Source organism: Drosophila hydei, unplaced genomic scaffold (assembly GCF_003285905.1).
Source record: "Drosophila hydei strain 15085-1641.00,03,60 unplaced genomic scaffold, DhydRS2 tig00008127-arrow-arrow-pilon, whole genome shotgun sequence".
NCBI classification, from domain to species: domain Eukaryota; kingdom Metazoa; phylum Arthropoda; class Insecta; order Diptera; family Drosophilidae; genus Drosophila; species Drosophila hydei.
The window spans coordinates 388,781-410,319 of record NW_022045837.1 but is presented as its reverse complement, the minus strand read 5'-3'; the positions used below and the strand labels follow the sequence as shown (position 1 = coordinate 410,319).

The 21,539-nt window shown below is 39.3% G+C and overlaps 1 protein-coding gene across 1 annotated transcript; it reads right to left on the bottom strand.

The window, feature by feature from the left end:
* Nucleotides 1–484: 484 nt before the first annotated feature.
* LOC111600913 (putative uncharacterized protein DDB_G0277255) lies at nucleotides 485–21,303 on the bottom strand. Its single transcript, XM_023317276.2, has 8 exons — nucleotides 21,224–21,303; nucleotides 12,890–13,605; nucleotides 10,770–10,955; nucleotides 9,577–10,676; nucleotides 8,551–8,695; nucleotides 6,371–6,643; nucleotides 1,188–1,312; nucleotides 485–1,114 (listed from the first exon to the last, which is right to left on the bottom strand). Exons 2-8 carry the CDS (start codon nucleotides 13,560–13,562, stop codon nucleotides 992–994), a joined length of 2,625 nt encoding a protein of 874 aa, XP_023173044.2. The 5' UTR covers nucleotides 13,563–13,605; nucleotides 21,224–21,303; the 3' UTR covers nucleotides 485–991.
* Between the last annotated feature and the right edge of the window lie 236 nt (nucleotides 21,304–21,539).

Below are 21,539 nucleotides of genomic sequence, written 5' to 3'. Positions count from 1 at the left end.
CGCGTGTGCCAACCAATTTGTATATAAATTAATTATGAATTAGTTTATGTTTATGTTTAAATATGTTTTTTGTTTTAATACAAAAGCCTCTTAAGATATGTGGGTTTTACTTCTTTCTCTTGCCATGGATGCTGCATAAGAATTGTTGTTATATGTTAAACGTGCTGTTGTTGTTGTTGGTGCTATTTGCTGACAGTGTTGATAAATGCTCTAATACTTTGCCAAGTGCATATATATATGTATGTGTGTGTGAGTGTGTTGGTATATATATATTATATACACGGTTGTCAAACGTACTTCAAATGTACCAAAGCAATGGTACTGGTGTACCTAAGTGTTAAAAAATTGTACAAATTGATACTTTAAGCAATAGTAGAGTGTACCTAAGGTACAATTTAAAACAGGTGTTCCTTTAAATAATAAAAATAGTACACTGTACCTTACTTTTCATATAAACGTAAGAATTACCTTACATTTACAAAATGGTACAATATATCTTAGAACGCCATCTATGCCTCGATATCTTTCATATTGGTACCCGCTGGTACTTTTCTTAAGCAATAGTACATGTGTAATTAATAGTACAAGTTTGAACTATTCATCACCAATGGTACACCGTACCTAAATGCTGCAAAATTGTCACATTTTCTTAGTTTGTTGAAGCAATGGTACACTTCTAAAATATGCTGGTAATTTTTTAAAACCATTTCACTTTGTACCTTTTTTCAAAATTAGGTACATTTATGCTTTGGTACAACATTTTTCGATTAACTGACAACCGTGATTTGTATAGTGGAAAGTTTTGGCAGCAGCCTAAGGCCCTTGCATCGGTTTACAACACTAAACAAAACGCACAACAAGAATCTTTGGATGTTGGAACTACACAGAGAGATGCGCTATGTGTTTATACATATATGCGCACAATATATATATATATGTTTATGTAAGCTAATGTGATTTTGTTTGTTTGATAATATTTCGCTAATTTGATCTAACAGACGCCCGTGGATCGGACGCCTATGAAAAAGCCCGTGGCACATGAATCCTTGCGCATCTCACACCACGAGTTGTAAGTGTGATTGTTGTATCCACAGATTTTATCCGCTCTAAATGGCTGTGAACAAAGAGAAAATTTCCCATTTAAGAAAATAAATTCCCATTATCTGTTGTTGCTGTTTGCCACTCACCGTTCGCTGCTGTTTGCGTGCGCATTTGTAACGGCATGAGACGCAGCGGGGCAGATGCGTCTGCAGGTCCACCAGGCAGGTATCCTTTGGGCCGCACTTGATGTCCGCACAGGTGACGCGGTCCGCTGCAAAAGTAAATTTTTACGAGTCATACATTTAAAGCAGCTAAACTTGGTTTTTTTGTTAAGTTTTTGCATTTTCTGCGTTTTTATGTCTGGCAATTTCGGTTTAATGGCCCCCTCGCGCATATCCTGGCCGAAAAAGCGAATCATGTGAACTTTGGCAGGTGTTATTTCAAGATTTCTTGACAGGCTGCAGCTGGCATGGCTACGAAATTTTAATGCCTGCTCCTAATACCCTTCAATATATTTTTTACTTATTTTTTTGTGTTAACTGGCAACGCCTTGGTATGAGCAGCCAGGGTAATTATTAATTTCCTAAGAGAACAGAAATGCCGAAAGGAATTTTTTTAAGGAGCCATACTAAGATAATATTTAAAATAATAAAACAAATAAGCTAAAACCGATGAATTAAGCTAATTTCATTGTTGTGGTCAATATTTATTAGCTTATTAGTTTTGCATTATTTTCTGTTTATTTGTATTAGCGAAGGTCGTTAAAGGATGGGCCCCACCTTTCCGTGCCTACGCCCTTGATTATTATTTAGGGCAATTATTAAATTAAATTTCCTTTGTTTACTACGCTTACTTTTTCCGCTAGGTGGCAACTTAGTTACAATTTTAAGCGTGGGCTATTTTGCAGTGCCAAATTTTTTGTGAAAAAAGTGAAATAAAAGCAATTTAATCAAATGATAATTAAAAATATATGCGTGCAATGGCTGTCTGCTAACATGCGCTTTGTAGTGCATTTAAAGGGTGAGTGCATTTTTGTTATTTATCAATGTTTCTGGTCCATGCTTGAAAAGCGCTTACAGCTGTTTTGGCTTTTTTAAATTGGGTGTTGTTGTTGTTGCTGTTGCTGCACACTGCAATTTTCGAACGCTGGCACATTATTCACACCACAGGCAATGGCAATGTATACACGTATAATGTATGGAAGGACCGCCCCATTCTTGACATGCGCAAGACGGTAGCCAAAAGCCGACTCCGACTGCGGCCAAGGCAATTCAGCCAAGCGGCGCAGCCGCAAACGCACACACAGATACGGAAACACGCATGTGTGTATGCACTCGTATATCGTATATATGATCTTGGCAACAATGTTGCAAAACGCCCTGCGGCAAATGTGCGCAATTGCTTAGCAACTTTTGGACAAAGAGCAAGGGGGAGAGAATGTCTGCATAGTTGCAGCTGACTGCTGGAGAGGAGTGAAGGGGAAGTGTGCTGGATAGCTGTTGCTCACTGTAAGCGGAAATTCCTCTATAAAGCTGCTGCTGACTGAGAGGGGAAGTTGGAGAGAGAATGGGCGTGGCAGTCTGCATAGCTGCTGCTGCTGACTGCAATTCGTAACAGTTAAAGTTTATTAATTTCAACTGCCAATTTTCGCTGTAGGCAACGGTAGGCACAACGTCCTTTTGGTACTTGTTGATTGTGATGGATATGTTCGCTGGCTGCGCCGCCTGATAATGCCGTCACAATGCAGCCCAACTGTAATTTGTTATGTCGACGTGGTTTAATCAACGCCAGCGGCAGCACCTACCTCCGTCCCATTGTCCAGCTGTCCTTCCATCCGGTTTTAAGCAGACGCTTCTGGCAGCCGCCGCTGCTGCTGCCACTGTTGGCTGTTGGCGGAACTTATTGCAACATTGTGTGGCATGGCCAAAGAGTTTCGTTGTGGTCGCATGGGTCATACCACATATACCTTGTCTTGCGGACTGCGGACTGCGGACTGCAGACTGCGGACTGGGGCTGAGCTGTCTGGCCATTTTGGCATTGCGTGTTGTTTAAGGTGATTTTAATACGATCGTAAACTTCAGCCAGTCCAGACGCTCAGCCAGACAAAAGTGACGTCTCGCGAACAGCGGACGCAAGGCTCAAATTTTAGAGATGGCTACGTGACTGAATGTCGTAAAAGGGAAATTTTCTTGTCACTAAGCGCGGAGCCAGAAAGTTCGATAGGCACGAACGGGTCTAGCACATATCGATTTGTTGTAAATACTAATACGACTTACACATCTCCACAATATTGCATAACCACGAAAAAGAATATTTTGAATAAGTGAATGTATCTTTGTACATACAAATAAGCTTTGAATATATAATTATATTTAAAATATATACATTAAATAATTTCGTGAGTTCGTGCCTACGCTTCGCCCAAAAACTAGGCCCGTCTCCATCTCTGGCCCAAAGCGCACCGCAAGGGCAATCACAGAACTGGGCAGTCGCTCTTGCTCTCTCTCTCTCTTCCCCTATTCCTTTTTCCTTAACTCCTGCGCCTCTTCGTCTCTCTAAAATGGCGTTTTTAATGGCTTGTACGTGTAGTCATATTTCTTTGCCTTTGCTTGCGTTTGTGTGTGTGCTCAATGCCGTTGTTGCTGTTGTTGTTGTTTGTTTTACTCTTTTTTTGGGCTCTCTTACAGGCTCTCGATCGGGACAGTGCAAACATATTTATGTGAAAGCACATAAGCACACGAAAAACCATAAACTTACTAACCATAAAGATAAAATGCTTAAAAAGAAAGAAAACAAATGCAGAATGTATTTACGTGCGTGTGTGTGTTTGTGTGTGTGCATTATTTTATCGACTGACGATCAACGATAAAGTCGCAGACAGAAGCTGCAAGCAGAAGCTACACAGCTGCAGCTTGGAGCTGCAAAGCCTTTGCATGACAGGCAAACCAAACAAACAAACTGCACGCACACACGCACACACACACACGAACACCTGAATGCTTAAAAGCAAAAGTGAATAATTGTTAATGATGTTAATTTATTTTAATATCCGGCTACCGTGCAACAACTTGAACAGTCTTTAAAGAGCGGCTATAGGGGCAGGAAGCGGGAGGCGGCCGGGGCGTGGTGGGGACAGGTTGCAGCAAAAGGTGCGCAAAATTTATGAGTTTTTTGCAGCGCAGACAGCAAAACTAATGACGAGAACGGAACAGACAGGCGGACAGACAGACAGCGACGACTTCAAAGTATGAATGGAATACATGAATCAGTTACACCTGTCAAATGAATAGGTATTTGTGTAACTAAGGCCAAGCCAGGTAGTTGATGGTGTATATAGGCATATGTACTGTTATATATGTACTATATAACAGATATATAATAACTTATAATACGTAAAACTCAGATATATATAATCATCTTATAATCATCTTCTTATAAAGATATACATATAATATAAAGCTATATATATAAATTAAATTTAAATTTAAATTTAGTTTTTAACAAGTTGTTAAATTTATGTAAATGATCTTTAAAAAAACTGATAAGTTTCTCAGTTGTAGCATGGACGATGTTGAATGCTTTTTGCTGTGTGGCACGAGAGTTGCAGACATAAGGTAACAGTGTACAGTTTGTATAGGCTATAACAGTTTAGTATTTTTGTTAATATTATTCGCATTATCCAGACTCTCTTATGATTATCCGGATTATCCGCATGCCGTTATGACTATGCGCATTGTAAGCAATATGCATTCAGTTTTAAAAATACCTCTCATAAAACTAAAATTCATATAAACCCTCTTCTAATTTTATATAAATTGTATGAATAAAGTTATTATATTATCCGAAAGCTGTGGATTGCTGTTTATCTGAATTAAGGAAGCTGCAACAGATCAGTGTCCGTCTTATAAAACAAGTTCAAGTGCTCCACTTGGGAGTGCTCGACTTGGAGATACCCACAACCCTGCACAGAGCTGCTGCTCGTGCTATGCTTATTTTATGTAAACATGGCAAGCAAGCAGCTTGCACCTGCGCACCTAAAACTTAAACCCATCAAATATGAATACAAAATAATGTTAATAAACCCATATTTGACACGCTATAATTAATGGATTTCTATTCAAGTCGCCTGCTCTAATTGGCCAAGTTAAGTTGAGTAATGGCAGAAACAGGTAATCAACACCTGAGTATTTGGCGACTAATTGGGCATTGTCAATTGCCAATGTCAATTAAAGAGATGTGTAATTAAATGAGCCGCCCTACCTACCTGCCTGTAGCCCACCTGCCTAAACGCGATGCAAATCAAAGAAGTTTTTGAGCGCAGAAATTCGAATTGTTTTGTGGCTGTTGCTGTTCTCGGACTTTTGTCTTAATTGCAGCTATAATTTATTTTATTTTTTTGTTAAGCAATAATTACAAGCAACAAAAAACGACAAAGAACATAGCAATTAGCACGCAATTGCAGCCGGGCAGCCGGGCAGCCGCCTCTGACACACTAAACCAGTTTATAGAATCTGTCCAATTGTCTCTCGGTACTCTGTCTGTCTGTCGGCCAGATATGGCGAGAATGCAACACCCGCCACGCCTTTAATTGGTGCGGCGACTGACACCAAGGCGGTGGCAACAATTGCTGTCATTGCTGCCGTTGTTGTTGCTGCATCTCAGCAGCAACATCTCATTGTAGGCGGCAGCAGCTTGCATATAATTAATTGGAAATCGGAGAGTCGATCAATCGCAAAATGTAACCACAAAATTAATAAGCATGAATTATGCCAACTGAGACAGAGAGAGAGAGACAGAGAGAGAGAGATGCGCGACTGTTAAAGTAGAGCAATGCTGACAGCAACAATTGCTAGAGCAACAGCCACAGCAACAGCAACTGGCTAATCAAATTGCTGGCAATCATGGAGCCGTATAAGCAAATGTAGCAATTTCCAGCCAACAAACATTGAGCGCAACTTGATATGGCTAGCCAGTTGCAGACGACAGCGCGACAACAACACGACAGCAGCAGCAACAGCAGTAGCAGCAGCAGCAGCAACTTGTGGTTGTGACTCGAGTTGAAACCTCAGCCAAGTCAAGTCAATCAAATGCCAAATTGCGGTTCTGCGTTGATTGTTGTTAAATTTGCACAGCCAACGTTACCAACAACAATTGCAACTGCAGCAGCAACACCAGCAGCAGCAATTGCAATAGCAATAGCAATAATTTGCCAAACCGCTGACACTTGGTAGCGACTTTCAATTAGTTTTGATTGAGTTTTAAAGCCTTATCAATAAGTACCATCAGTTATATAGAGCTGGGCTAGATAGATAGATGGAGTGTTACGTACCACGACATGGACCCGGATATGCCACAGCAATTGATCGTCCAATTTTGCAAATCATACGCTTTATATCACAAGTGCTACGATATGTCTTCCCGTCGACGCCGCAAACTGCCCGCTCCTCAACAATTGGCGCCTCGTCTGGCTGGCCATCGCCGTCCAGATCGTACGCGATGTCGTCCCAGGGACAATCGATCTTGCATGTTATGCAGTGGGGCATCATGTATTGATCCTCGACACAGGTCAGGCCATTTACACACTGGACGCCATTGCAGCTAGCTGTGTGGGGTGGAAAGAATGAAGATTTTGTTGAAATTGTTGAGAAAAGTTGGAGAAATGTTGCAGAATATTTATAAGGGGAATTAGGGGAATGTTGCAGAAGGGGTAACTTAATAATGGGGCTAATAGGTAAATGTTGCAAATAGTTGATTAAATAGTGGGAACAATAGGGAAATGTTGCAGGAAGCTAAGTAATGGGGAAAAGTAGGGAAAATAGGTAAGGAAAATATTGAAAATATTGCAAAAATGTTATTAAATAATGGGAAATATACTAGTATGTTATAGGGGGGAAATAAAAAAAATATTGTGGAATGTTGAGAAGTTTATAGAAGGAAAATAGGGAATGCTGTAGAATGGTGATATAATAATGGAGGAAACAGGAAAAAAGTGTAAAAAGTAATCGGGTAATGGGTACAATAGGCATATGTTGTCCAGACTTAAATAAATAATAGGAAATATTAAAAATGGCGTTCTCTAAATGGTGTCCAGAAAGATTTCTGATGTTGAACAGCTTTTTGATTCATAGAGCAGCCTAGGAAATTGGTTAACAAATCTATTTGATCTCTCTTGCTCCCCATGAGCTTATCAAATATTCATTGTATTATTTGCTTGTATTCTAACAAAGTGAGTCTGATTCGTATGGTATGAGGTCCATGACCAAAATATGTTAAAAATATTCCAAAAGCTTTCTAATGCTTCTCTCAGTCTTTGACCAAATTTTTCTAGCCAAACGCGCAAACAAGTTGTCGATTTCTGCAAGACACATTTCCTGTATTAAATTTGCAATTAAATATATTTTATTTGAAATTTTATTTCAAATATTAAGCAACAAGAAATCCATTCATCTATAATCATATATAGAAAATCCATTGACCTTCAGCCAAGCAAAGGCAAATGTCTTTAAAGGCCAAAGCAAATTGAGGGCTGGCACATTTCATGTAACTCTTGGCAACAGCTACAGCTATATATACACATATAAATCTGCCAAACTTGTCAAATTGATGTATATATATATATATATATATATCCACTTGTGGTTGGTTATATAGGAAGCGACATTTAGCGAATTACCTTGCCTATGCAACTATGTGGACCATATAGGCGTCTATATGTGCTGATTGTGCTATAAATAAACTGTTTTTGCCAATTTCTATGATTAGCGCCAACAGATAGGTATATATATATATCTCAATATATATATATACTCAATATGGTTGGCTATAAACTGTCAAATTTATCATTGCATATGGGCCGCTGCAACGCCTTGGCGCCAACTGTGACACTCGCTAAAGAAATTGCATTCATTTTTCTGCACAAAATTACGAGGCGATTGAAAGAGTGTGGGAAAGAGAGGTGTAGAGAGTGTGTGTGTGTGTGTGTGTGTGAGAGAGAGGGAGAGTGCAAGTTCGATCTGCATGGCCAGATCTTTAGATTGCGCGATTGCACATTCCACAAAAGCTGGAGTTGCAGCACGCGCCAACATTAGAAGTTGCTGCTTCTGCTGCTGTTGCTGCCACAGCCGTTTTATGTTTTGCCACAGCTATGCCGCTTGCGGCTAATCCAACAAGTTCTACTGCTGCCACGGCCTCAACGTTCTTGTACGTTTTTATTGATCATTTGAGCATGTTTGCGAGTGCTTCCTGTATCATTAAATTATTACACAAGCGAGCTCGATTGGCTGCCTCGTCTGTCTGCCTGTCTGGCTGGCTGTCTCTCAAAGAGTTTGTCTGTCTGTCTTGGCTCAGTGGATTTCACCACTGGCGACAAGTTGTTGGCCGTAATTGAAATGTGCAATAATTTGTCATCTAATCTAATTGTGACGCCGCTGCGTTTTGGCACGCGAGCAACACACACCAGCACCACCACACACACACACACACACACATGTACGTTGCTACAGTACTCACTCTTGCAGTGGCCGCGATAGGCGACCTCCAATTGGGCGTTGTTGGTGCGGCAGGCGCGTTTGCGCAGCTGGCATTCGGTATTGTAGGTGCGTCCATCGTTGCCGCAAACCGGATTCGTGTGTTGCTGTTGTTGTTTTTGCTTTTGCTGCAGAGAGTGTAGAACGGAGAGAGAGCGAGAGAGAGAGAGAGAGTGTGTGAGTATATGCTAGTGTTCTCAATTTTTATTTTATTTGGAGAGTTCTATTCGCTCATTTAATTAACTGAGTTTCCAAAAACTTATTTTTTTTATTTTTGAAAATATTTTTTATATTTTCAATAAAAATTTGTTAACGCTAAAAATGTTTTTGCCTTCACTGATATATTATTTATAATTATAGTATAGCGACTATATATGCCAATAATAAAAAAAAAATAAAAATCAGTCACAAAATTTTTTTTCTAATTTTGTTGTTAATTTTTTTTTTTAAAGAATAGCAAAATAAATTTTTCTAATTATGTTTTTGATTTACTTTTTAAAGAAAGACAAATTTTATTTTTGTTTTTTTTTTTTGAAAGAATGGCGCAAAAAATTATATTTTCTTTAATTTTTTTTAAATTTGATTTTTTATTAAAAATATTTGCAAAAAAAATTTTTTTTAATTTATTTTGTATATTTAGTTGTGATTAAGTTTTGTGCATTATTAATTTTTTTAATAACATTTTCGAAACGTGTTTCCCACTTTAAAATAAAAAAAAAAATTTAAAAACAAAAACGTTGCAACAAAGTAAACTTAAAAAATTCTATTAAAAATAAAAATAATATATTTAGTATATTTTTAAATTAATTTTTTTATATATATAATGTAGTAATAAGCATAGGCTCAATTTGTTGCAGAGTCCTTAACTTTGCCTTTCTTAGTGAGTGAAATGAAATATATATTTTGCCATACTCAGCTGTGCGGTACAGGGTATATGTGCTTGTGGCATGCCCCTTTGGCGTATGCAATAGTTTTTTTTTTCGTTTTTGTTATTGCTTTTTTGACTTACCAGTGGCGCTCGTTCATAAATTGCTGGCAAAAATGCTAAATCATCGACATTAGCCAAGTGGCCGTGACTGTTGCCCGCTGATGACGCAGCCAATTCACTTCCGTGTTCAGGCAAATACAAGCGACGACGTCCCGAGCCAGAGACAGAGACTGAGCCCAAGCCAGACATTGTGGTATTTGCTGCTGTTCGTCGTTGATCCTTGTGGTTGTGCTTGTGCTTGCGCCTGCGCTGCTGCCGCTGCTGCTGCTGCTGCTGTTCGTATTGTTGCTCGTGATTTGGAGCATGTTGCTGCTGGTGTCTGACTCGCTTTGGCGACGTCTGTCTATTAATGTCGTTGGCGGGTTCATTAGCATTTGCCAACTTGTGTCTAGACTGAGATGTCTGCGCAGGCGTCGTGGACGAGTCATTGGCTCCTGTTGCTGCTGTTGTTGTCGTCATTGATCTTGTTAAGTGTTTGCCATTGTTGTTGCTGCTGCTGCTGCTGCTGCTGTTGCTGCTGTTATTTTTTCTATGTCTGCGCCGCTCGTTGCTGCTCCAAGTCGGCGTCATTCTCTCCATTTCTACCTTCATCTGCATTTGCACTCTGCCTCCAGTGCTACTGCTGCTGCTGCTGCTGCTGCTGCTGCTGCTCTCCATGTGCAGCCGTCTGGTTGTGGGCTGCTCTTGCAAATTGCTGCTGTCTATAATCAAAAGTCTTCTGTGCCTCGTCTCGCCCTGCCCTGTTCCACTACTATGACTTGCTCGCTTTGGCATACGCTTCTCTTGGCTTTGTTGCTGCTGCTGCTGCTGCTGCTGTTGTTTTCTTTGGTTATCAGCGCCGTTGTTGTTGCTGTTGTCGCTTTGTTTATGCTGGCGTTTGGCGCCATCTAAACCTAAATTGCTGTTTGTAATTTCGCTACTTAGACTACGTGAACCGCGCAACGATGACGCCCACAGTTGTTGCTGCTGCTGCTCCGGTGCATTGTGATGTTGCTGCTGTTGTTGCTGTTGCTGCTTCCGGCGCAATGTCGCTCCACACTCGGGCGCACACACACATTTTGGCCTGCCCTTGCGCTTCACGCACTTCTTGTTTGGCCCACATTTGAAGCCCTTGCAGCTTTCTGCAAAAGTTTCGCATACGAAATTGCATCAAATTAAACAGTTTTCTATAGCTTTTCTGTTCGTCCGTCTGGCTGTCTGTCTGGTTCACTCACCTATGCACGGCGCACACTCAACGCCGCCTCCGATGGCTGTGGCAAAGAAATGCTCGACGCTGCTTAGCTCGCGATCCGTGTAGGAGAAGGTCTGACTGGCGCCGCAGCAATCCGATTTTGTGATGTTTGTTGAATAGATTTGAGTGCATTTACCGCTGCCCATATGCGTCTGCCAACAGGTGCCGGCTGCAGCCACATAAGGAGGAAGAGAAATACATTAAATATACTAGAAAAAAGCATGGAATTATGTGAATCCTACTTTAAAGTTATGAAAATCGAATGAAAGAGGAATGAGTGAAGCAAAGAGAGCGCAAAATTTATGAAAAATGAGACGCTTTTCAGATTGACGAAAATACCACAGAGAGAGAGAGAGAGAGAGGGATAAATGAAAAAAAAAATAAATAAATAAATAAAGAGATAGTGATATAGATAAATAAAGAAGAGAGACAGTAATAAGGAGAGATAGGGAGTCATAAAGACAGAGACAGATATAAATCAAGGAGAGCGCAGGGTATAGAGATAAAGATAAATAAAGAAGAGACCAAAGAAGAGAGAGCAGAAAAAGTGCACTGTATGAGAGAAAGACAGTAAGCGCCAAAGCGAAAGGAAGAGAGCAAGAGAGTGAGTTAGAGAAAAAGTGAAGGAGAGGAAAAGAAAAAATATATGAGCCAGAGTAAAAAAAAGAATTCAGACAAGAGAGTGAAAGGGAAAGTTCAAGATGTGTAGATTAGAGGCATAGAGAGAAGAGAGAGGCAGCTGATTAGGAAAAATATGGCAAAAGCAAGTGGAAGAATGACAGAGAGTGTTTGTGGAAATAGTAGCAAAAAACTAAGAAAAGGTTTAGGACAGTGCAGGGAAAGGAAAGAGAAAAGTGAAATCGAAAGTATTGGGTATTAGAAAGAGAGAGAGAAATAAAGAGGAAGTGAATTAGTGAGCGAGACTCACTCAAAGAGATGAAGAGAGAGTGAGTGAATAAAAACAGAGATGGAGAGATAAATAAAATGAGTGAGAAAGGGGGAGAGAGAGATTGAGTGAGTGAGAAAGAGAGAGATTGAGTGAGTGACTGAGTGAGACACATACAAAGACTTATAGAGAGAGAGAGAGAAATATTGATACCGATAGAGAACCAGACAAAGACTTGAAGAGAGTTATTTACAAAAAGTAAAAACACTTTTATTCAACACCAACACACACACAAAAAAAGCACTTTCAATGCATCGAAACACTGCAGAGCCCACTTGAATTTTTGAGAATCGCAGAGGACGGCGCCATTTACTAATACAATGAATGTCAATTGCGTAGAGTCTGTTTGACTGTTGTCTGCTTACTGTGGACATTTTAAAGTGCTGTGGCACTGGGATATGGCAAATTGAAATCTTTTTGCTTTTCTCAACTACGTAATATTATTATTTGTATAATTGTTTAATTGTTATTGTAAGATTTGCCACAGCTATAAGTGGTTTTACTTTGTAAAGACTTGCAAACAAATTATAATCTGAGCGCAGCTGTTAAATCGATTTGTATAAATTTTCAAGTGAGTGCAATTAATTGAAACATTTACATGCACAAATGCTCCAATGGCTGCAAAGTTATTTCTTAATTAAGATTTTTTATAGCCTAGCAGCTCTATAAAACTAGATCTGTAGATACGTGTATGGAAATTCTTGATTGAGTTGATAAATTAATCAAATGTGAAATATTTGCCATTTGCCTTCGAAGACAACAAATGTTTGCCGGCTGTTAACAAATGACAGGCAAAGCCGAAAAATTTGTTTGCAATTTTTTGTACATATTTTTTATTTGCTTCGCTTGCGATTGATTCGGCACATGGGATAAACAAATGGGAATATGTTGAGAAATTGCGTCATATTTGAGAGGAAATGTGACACATTTATCGTTGCGCAGGAACGTGTTGAAGGCAGAGCGACAGAGACAGGGACAGAGGCAGATAAAGCCAAAGATACGTTTACAGTTACAAAGACAAAGCAGCAACTGGCGCCACTTTAGTATAACTGCTATATGCATATGTGTGTGTGAGTGTGTGCTTTATTATTTATTTTTGATTTTGGGTCAAGCTGCATGAGTCAAGCCTCTGTGTGTGTGTGATGGATGCGTCTTACCCGATGCGTGCCGCATGCTCAGCAGCAATGCAATTAACAAAGTCATCAATGGCTGTCCAGACTTGGCTGCTGCTGGCAACATGACGCGTGTTGCTGTTGTACCTGTGCCTGTTGCTGTTGCTGTTGCTGCTGCTGCTGCTGCTGCCGTGCAGTGGCTGCTCTTTTGTGGACTAGAAGTAGATAAATGTGGCTGGTGCTGCTGCTGCTGCCGCTGCTGCTGTTGTTGTTCACGTGCCGTTGACACCTCGTCATTAGCGTCAATGTTGTCGTCGTTGCCGGCGTGCGTATTGCGTGCATGTGCTTGTATTTGTGTATTGACGTCATGGTCATGGCCAGCAGCAACATCATCATCATGATCATGATCATGATCATTGGCAATTATGCGTCGAGCATAGCGCAGGCAATTGGCCATTGCCTGCAAAGCCATCCATATGATTACTATAAATAAACTTAGAATTGTGCTACATTCGCGAGCAGCAGTTGCTGCCGGTGCTGCCACAGTTGCTGCCGTTGCTGACGTCTTTGACAATGTTGCCGCTAATTGGTTTGGCTTACGCGCTGCGAACGGAAGTGCGCGCATTGCCAGCATGTTTCTGCGCTTGTATTTGTAATTTGATTTTAGAAATGTCAAATTGTTCTGACTGTTTGTTTGATGATGTTGTTGCTGCTGCATGACAAGGCAAACTAACAGCAGCAACAGCAATTGCTGTTGTACGCTGCAAATGGAGGGAGAGCCAAAAAACACATTTATTTTTATCAATTAACAATAATACGCATAAAATATGGTTTGCTATCCAGAAGAGCCATTGTTAGCGCCGCCAACTGCAGCCACTTGAATGGAGCACATGCTTCAAGCAACATGATGCAACCACAGCGACGGTGACTGCCACAGTCAGGCACAAAGAATGTTTTTGAAAAAAAAAACAAAAATACAGAAAAAAAGACTGCAAAGAGGCAACAATTAAGTCTCAAACGTTGAGTTGACATTGAGCAGGCGGTTTTCAAAATGCGACTACTAAAAATAAAGAACCTGTTGCTGCTGTTGCTGCTGCTGTCATCGCCGTCGTTGTCTGCAATGTTGCTGCCGTTGCAGAGGCAGGTGCGCGACTTTGGCGCATAATGCACTCGCGTTTGTCTTCTCTGCTTCGCGCTCTCTCTCTCTCTCCCTCTCTCCGTCTGACTTGCAGTTTGTTTGGCGCGCTAGTTTGGCATTTGTTTTATTTTGGCTGCTGCCGTCATTGTCATGACATTAAGGACGTGCTCAAGCCAAACCAAACATATGCAGACAGACAGCGTCAGACAGACAGACGGAGGCAGAGACAGAGACAGCGACAGACATGCAACAATTGCATTGAGTAGCGAAACGTGACTCGAGTGTGACTTGTGCATGTGCCGGCTGTTAGATTAACTCAAGCATCCTAATTTGCTCAACTTGGCAACGTCCTTGAGGCAGCCTACGCTCACTAGGCTCAGCCCTGGCCGTCTCTTTCTCTACCGCCAACAATTGTCAATGTCTTTTCAGCTCGTTTAAGTGCCGCCTGCGGCCTGCTCAGCCTGGCCCCCAAATTAGCCTGCTTCAGCGTTCTTTCCATCGTCTTCTTCTTTCTCTCTTTCTTTATTTTACCTGTGCCGCAGCCAGACATTGCACATTTCCTCGTAAACAATTAATGACCTACTGCGTCATGGTTCATGTTCATGAACGGGGCAGCATGCAGTCGGGGCTGCAAGCATGCAAAAAAAAAATAAAACAATAGAGCTTTATGCGAGAGTGCCTGACTAGCAAATACCCTTTAATGCAGCATATGCATATTCGACTATATATCTATATAATATCTATAAGATTACTTTATACATTTAGAGATCCTTTAAACTAAGTGGGGCTCAATTCTAACCTACATAACACATTTAAGATCTCTAGTGGCTATAATCCTGCGCAAAAGAATGAAGTTTTAATTTTTATTCTTATGAATCTGAAATAAGATATCTACTAAAAATATTGATACATACATTTAGACATCTTAGGAGCACCTACAAAGTAAATCTGGTGTTTTTAGCTCTAAAAGTCTTCGAGTTAGGACCTAAAAACCATGCTCAAAAATTAATAATTTAAAAATATAAGAGATGTAATCTAAGATATTGAAAAGAAAATTTTTAGAGAAAGTTTCTAACAGATTTCTGATGTATTTCGTTCTCATAGTCTGCGAGTTATGCGTAGAAAATGTAATCTTAGAAGTGATTTTTTCAGTTATTGAGAGCATGCTAGTAGTTATTGAGCAAAAATGTTTAGCTAATGCTGCATATAATGTACAGGAATACACTGTAAGAAATTTCAAGCTGCCAGCTTTTGAAGTTTTCGAGATCACGCATTTAAAAAGATGAATTGAGAGATGGGCAGAGTATCAAGCATAGATCTACCTCGCCTCAGCTCCTTCTACTAAGAAGGCAGAGCAAAAGGCAAGAGCCACTTCCAGGCTGCCTTGAAGTACCCTAAATGTATTCGCAAACAAACCATATACCCTATTTACCCACTTTCCATGCTTGCCAGGGTATGCAGCAGAAAAAAAATTATTGCGTTAACATGCGTTGCGACATTTTATATGATGGTCGCTGGGCTGGTCGCTCGGCTGGCTGGCTGGCTGGCTGGCTCTGTTGCCTGGCAGCCAGTGGCTATCCAGGTTAACCCGGCACAGCCAGACGCTGTCTGCACTGCCACACACACAGACACATGCACACGCACACAGACAGAGCTCGGCCTGACGTAGCCGCCGCGGACAACGTCCAAGTGCAGCACACGCACTTGCATTGGAGCTGCATTCCTGTCGTGCCTCGTGCAAGACGCAAGACGCTTGGCTATTTTTAGAACTGCATTTTTTTCTCCTCTTTTTTTAATATATATTTTAAAATACTAGCCTGCGTTGTTGTTGTTAGTAATAGTGCCTGCTTTCTACGTTTATTTTGCTTTTTTTTATTATTATCGTTTCGTCTGTTAATATTGATTTAGTTTTTCCACGTCATGTAGCGCCTGCAGTCTGCGTAGTTTCACAAATTTTCGAGTGTTTACTGTACTAAAAGTTTTGTTTTGTTTTTTTTTTTATTTTTGCGCGCGCAAATGCTTGACATTCCACAGTATTTACAAAACAACAACAACCAAAAATTTGGTTTTAAGGAGCAAAGCAAACGACAAGAACAACAATAACAGTGGGTTAAACAGTTAACGTTTGGACTGACATAACTTGAATACCCTCACAGGCATAACTATAGTTAGTTTTATGAATTCTATAGTTGCCCAAAAAGTTTGATATGATGTGCAGCAGATATGCTTTAAAGGAATAATAATCTATTAGGCCTGGCTTCGTAGCTGTCCTTAATTAAGTGACTCGAAAGTATTATAATATTTAGATATTTTCATAGTCAATCAGAGACTAAAGCGGGAGAGGATGCTTTTCTCCAGCCAGCATTATGTGTCAGCAAGACATATATTTTTGATCTGAATTGATTTAGGGTAGCTGGGCTTGAGCCTAGACCTAGTTCGTTAGCACGCAACAAACAATAGAAGTTCTGCTGAAACGTAACACTTTCTTTGGCATATTCGAGGTGCCCTTTTTCTTCAAGTGTATAGAAATGCAAGGAGCAGCCGCAGCAGCAGCAGCAGCAACAACAACAAGAGCCGCATAAAATGCATTCACCGCAGCAGGCAAAAGCTTAGCAACTGCATTGCCAAACCCCAATAACACACACACACACACATACATACATATGTATACATAATGTATATAGAAATACATATATATATATATATATATATATATATATATATATATATATATATATATATGCACTGTTATGTATATATATACATATATATTCTTATATAGCCTGCCTTTTTCTTGATGCAGTTTGACCGTTGGCCGACGCGACGTCGGCTTTAAAGACCTGTTTTCATGTTTTTTTGGGCATTTATTCTGAATTGTTGTTGTTGTTGTTGTTGTTTGTATTGAATTGCATCCGCTGGCGTCTGCTGGTGTTGTTGCTGCTGCACTTCAGCAACAAGTGCATTGCATATTCAAAAAGACGAACTTTCAAACTCCTAAATTAAGCTGCACCAAATTTGATTGTGTGTTGCACCTGAAAGCGAGTAACTTGCCACAAATAGTTGCAAAGTGTCTAGCATTCAGTTGCAGTTGCATATGGCATGCCGAATCTGGATTTCGTGGGCTCCAATGCTCAGGCATTTGCTTTTGGCCAGGTCAAGCTCATTAGCACATGGCCAACGATAAACAGAACTATTAGTAAAGCTGTGCTAAAATGTTGATAATTTATTATATATATACATATTGAGATAAGGAGAGAGCGTTGTAGATTTGTGTGTCATAAAACAATTGGTAATGTGATACGTTAAGTGTCTGACAAACATTGCGAAAGCTATGAAAATGAGATAAACATTTTATTATAAACAGTCGAGAGACAACTGACAAAAACATAGTATAATATATTATAATATATAATATATAATATATATTACAAAATTTGGCAACTATTCAAGATTCAAGTCTCAGTCTCAGTCTCAGTCTCTGTCTCAGTCTCAGTCTCAGTCTCAGTCTCAGTCTCAGTCTCAGTCTCTGTCTCAGTCTCAGTCTCAGTCTCAGTCTCAGTCTCAGTCTCAGTCTCAGTCTCAGTCTCAGTCTCAGTCTCAGTCTCAGTCTCAGTCTCAGTCTCAGTCTCAGTCTCAGTCTCAGTCTCAGTCTCAGTCTCAGTCTCAGTCTCAGTCTCAGTCTCAGTCTCAGTCTCAGTCTCAGTCTCAGTCTTAGTCTCAATTGACATATATTATAGGGATTACTTTTTTAAATAACTATCAGAAACTGTATATATGATTCTTGCAAGCTCATAATAAAAATGCTTCAAATATTGTAAAGAATAATAATGAATTGAAATGAAATATATGTTAAAGAGCTTAGCTTATTCCCACATTCCCACAGACACCTATAAATAAATATTATATCTATATATGTTATATATCATTTACTTTTTTGATAGCTTATCTACAGATAATCCGTTTACCTACGCGCCCAATGCCAACGTTTTTTTTTGTTGTTGTTTATTTGGCATTCCGCGACAGCCTGGGTCTGTGACCATTCATGCCGCTGCTTCCTGCTTCTGTCTTTAACTTCTTCTTTTGCCGCTGCTGCGTTGAGGCAACAAAGTTGCCGCCACGATTGCGCAATAGCTGTGCACAGCCGCCAGAGTTGGGGGCCAGCAGCTGCCAATCGTCTACGACCTGAGTTATTTTTAGCTTCAGCAGAGTCTGGCTTCAGCTCTGGATATCTCTCTCGGTCTCTGTGTCTGTGCAAAGGTATTTGCATCAACATATCTGTATATGTAACTGTGCCGTGTAGCAAGCGTAGGTTCTGGCTTAACCCAAAAAATATATATATATATTTATAGCATAAAAAAAGGTCACCCGCGTTCGGTTTCATAAATAACAAAAATTTCGCTTCTTAAGAAATTTTTGTATTTTTTTGCATGCATCACAACAGGAAATTCCTTTCAGCAAACTCATCAAGCTAAAGTAAACGTTTATATATTTTTTTTGGGCGCGAGATTAATGACATTTGGGCAGTGACACCTAGCACCCAGCCACGCCCACGTTCCATCCCACCTACCCCTCTCCAGTCAGCCAGGCAGCCAGGCAAGCAGTCAAGCAATGCCGCCCACTTACGCATACAAATTTGCATATGACAGCAGCCAGAGCAGGCGAGGATGTGGCAGTGGCAGAGGGAAAGGCCAGCATCGTCGTCGTCGTCGTTTGTTATGCAAGCAGTAAATTTTCAATAAATATACATAAACCAAACAAACAAATCAAATCAGAGGCCACACGACGACGGTCAATCGAGCAGCCAAACAGACGCTGCGGCTGCCCGAAAGCCGGCTGCCGGCTGCCGGCTAACTATATCTCTCTGTGTCTGTGTGTGTGTGAGCGAGTCGAGCCTCCCACTCTGAGAGAGAGAGAGAGAGAGGGGCATCAGACGCATCATGTGATCCATCTATAGGGGGGAGCAGTTGTTTGTTTTCTCTGCGCTCGAACGTCACGCGTTCGTTTGCATTGCACATACGCAGCGTTGGCCGAAAAGACAGACACTTGCAAAGTGCTGGGCACATATTTGCAGTAAATGTTGTTGTTGCTGTTGCTGCTGTTGCTGTGATCTAAGGCACACAGCGGCTGGCAAGAACAAAAACATTGAATGCCTCATTAACGCCAGCTTGGAAGACTCAGTCTCAGCATTTGGTAAACAGGAAATCAATAGGATTCGCAATCGTGGCTGCCAAAGTTTGAGAAAAGCGCGCGAGAATTTTGCTGATACCCTGAAACTATGCGCAGAGGGGTATATTGACTATAGGTGGGTAGCGATTTGGTATATATTTTTTTCTTAACAAAGAGCTAATTGATGTAGGGAGCAGCATTGAGGTTTCTTTAATCATGGTTTAGTTTCAAACTAAAAACTCTGAAGATCTGAAGATACGCTTATAGATGTATACAGATTAAAAGTACTTTCCGTTTTAATGCTCTTTTATTTCTACGGATTAAAAGTAACTTATTTTAAGGTTGTCTTTCAGTTCTCCTTAGAAATTATAATACAGCCAAATTTAAAGTTATTCAATCCAGTATTTGCTTGGATAGTTCTTAGGGTATCTTCTAGTCTCATACTTTCAGCTTTAAAAGTCTAGCTTTTTCTAGCTGTTGTTGTTGTTTATTTGCCATCTTAGTTGCGTGAAATTGTTGTTTACATATACTCTAAGCCCCGCTCGCACGTCTGTCTGTCTGTGTGTTTCGTTTTCCATTGGAAGAACAGAACTAAAAGACTGTCTGCACCCAGAGAGCATAATATATAAAAGAAATCAACCATCTAAATTCGTCGTCAACTTCATTATTATTGTTGCTGTTGCTGTTGTTGTTGTTGCTGTAGTCGCAGCGAATGAAAATAAATATCGTCGCACATTGAAATTGGATCTGTTATTGAGTCTTTCGATAATTCTGTTGACAGCTATGCAAGAATTTTGTTATTGTCTGAGAACGGCAATCATACGTGGAATTATTTTCTTATACATGCATAGAAAACGTTTTTTTTTTATAATTGCATGAATGGAATGGAAAAACTATTTGCAGCTGCCCAAAGAAAAAAAATACAAAAAATATGAAACAATTTGTAGACAGTTTTCTGCAAAAACAGAAAATAAAACACAATTTTCACACCTTGCTGAAGCAGACTTTGGAGGTGTTAACAATAATACTTATGTTACTACAATTTTACTGATAGTTAAAGTATGCTATAAAAGCTTGAAATTCTTAAAATATATTTAAATGTATTTGCTTTAGTTGGGAGTGAATGACCAGCAGATACCCTGAACCCCGTCAGCAGCAGCTGCTTCATATTCAATATACGAACTCAGCAGGCTTCGAAAAGGTAGCGACTTCTAAATAATTTATGTAACAAAATTTCCTGAATTGAACTGTGAAGCCATTTGACAAATGAACTAAAACTTCAATTCTAATCGAATTCATGAAAACGAAAAAGATTCCGAAACGAACTACGCGTGGCCACGTCTCAACGCAGTTCCTCTAAGAGGCGTCGAGATCGAAGCGCTTGAACAGGCCAACAGACAAACTAGCTGAACTAAATTGAGTCTGTTGTCGAATCCCGATCATGCATAATGTACACTAAATGAGTTCGACAATGCATTAAATTATTATGTCAAATTTATTATATATAAAAAAACTCTGCTTATATTTAAACTAAAGTCGTAGACTCTGTGAACCCATATTAATGTGATCTCCCTATAAAAATAATCTTGCATATTTTTTTATGTTCATTCAAAAAACGTTATTATTATTGTAAATTAATAGTTATAAAATTTGTTTGGCTTTTTATTATATTTTTTATATATTAAATAATTGAAGTATTTTTTATTCATATATTTCATATTATTTATTTGACTCAGCTGATTGTCTTAGGACTTTACAGTGCACATTGCTTTTATCATACATCTTCATCTAATCTATTTCGGATCTCCCTGCAGTTTGTATTTTTTTTCTGTTGATTCGTTTTTGATGAAAACCCAAATAATTGAAACTATTTATTGCTTATTAAATTAATTTGAGTAAATATTTGTTTTAGTCCCTTGAAGCTTAAAGCTTTTCATTGCTTAATAAATTCTTTGAATCATGAAAATAGGCAATTTATTTATATTTATATTTTTTAATAATGTTTATTATAATTTAGTTAAGAAACTGTTAAATGCAGTAATTAAAACAAAATAAACATTTGAAAATTCGCTTACCTCTTTTAGCTCTTGCTAAGCTCTTTTTATGTATTTTGTTTTTATATATTTATTATTATTATCATTGATATATTACCCAAATAATTTTTATAAAATGAATTTTTTTAAAATTTTTTTTTTTTAGTTTTATTACGTTTGTTTGCCAATTACTTTTTTGTTTTTGCCGTCAATTTTGCTTTGTAGATTTTCTCACAATTATTTTTTTTGGCACACTTTACAGTTGCTCGACTTTTATGACAGTTAAATGAATATATATGCCAAATGCAGAGTAAATATATATATATATATATTTTATATATATTTTTTTAAATATATA

What these genes read in the sequence shown, in the direction of transcription:
- LOC111600913 (XM_023317276.2), bottom strand. Translation starts at nt 13,562, where the DNA reads ATGCAGCAGCAACAACATCATCAAACAAACAGTCAGAACAATTTGACA. An exon ending in GAGCATGCGGCACGCATCGG is followed by an intron (nt 10,956 to 12,889) that starts GTAAGACGCATC and finishes ATGTGGCTGCAG; the next exon opens with CCGGCACCTGTTGGCAGACG. An exon ending in CACGCAAACAGCAGCGAACG is followed by an intron (nt 1,115 to 1,187) that starts GTGAGTGGCAAA and finishes CTTTGTTCACAG; the next exon opens with CCATTTAGAGCGGATAAAAT.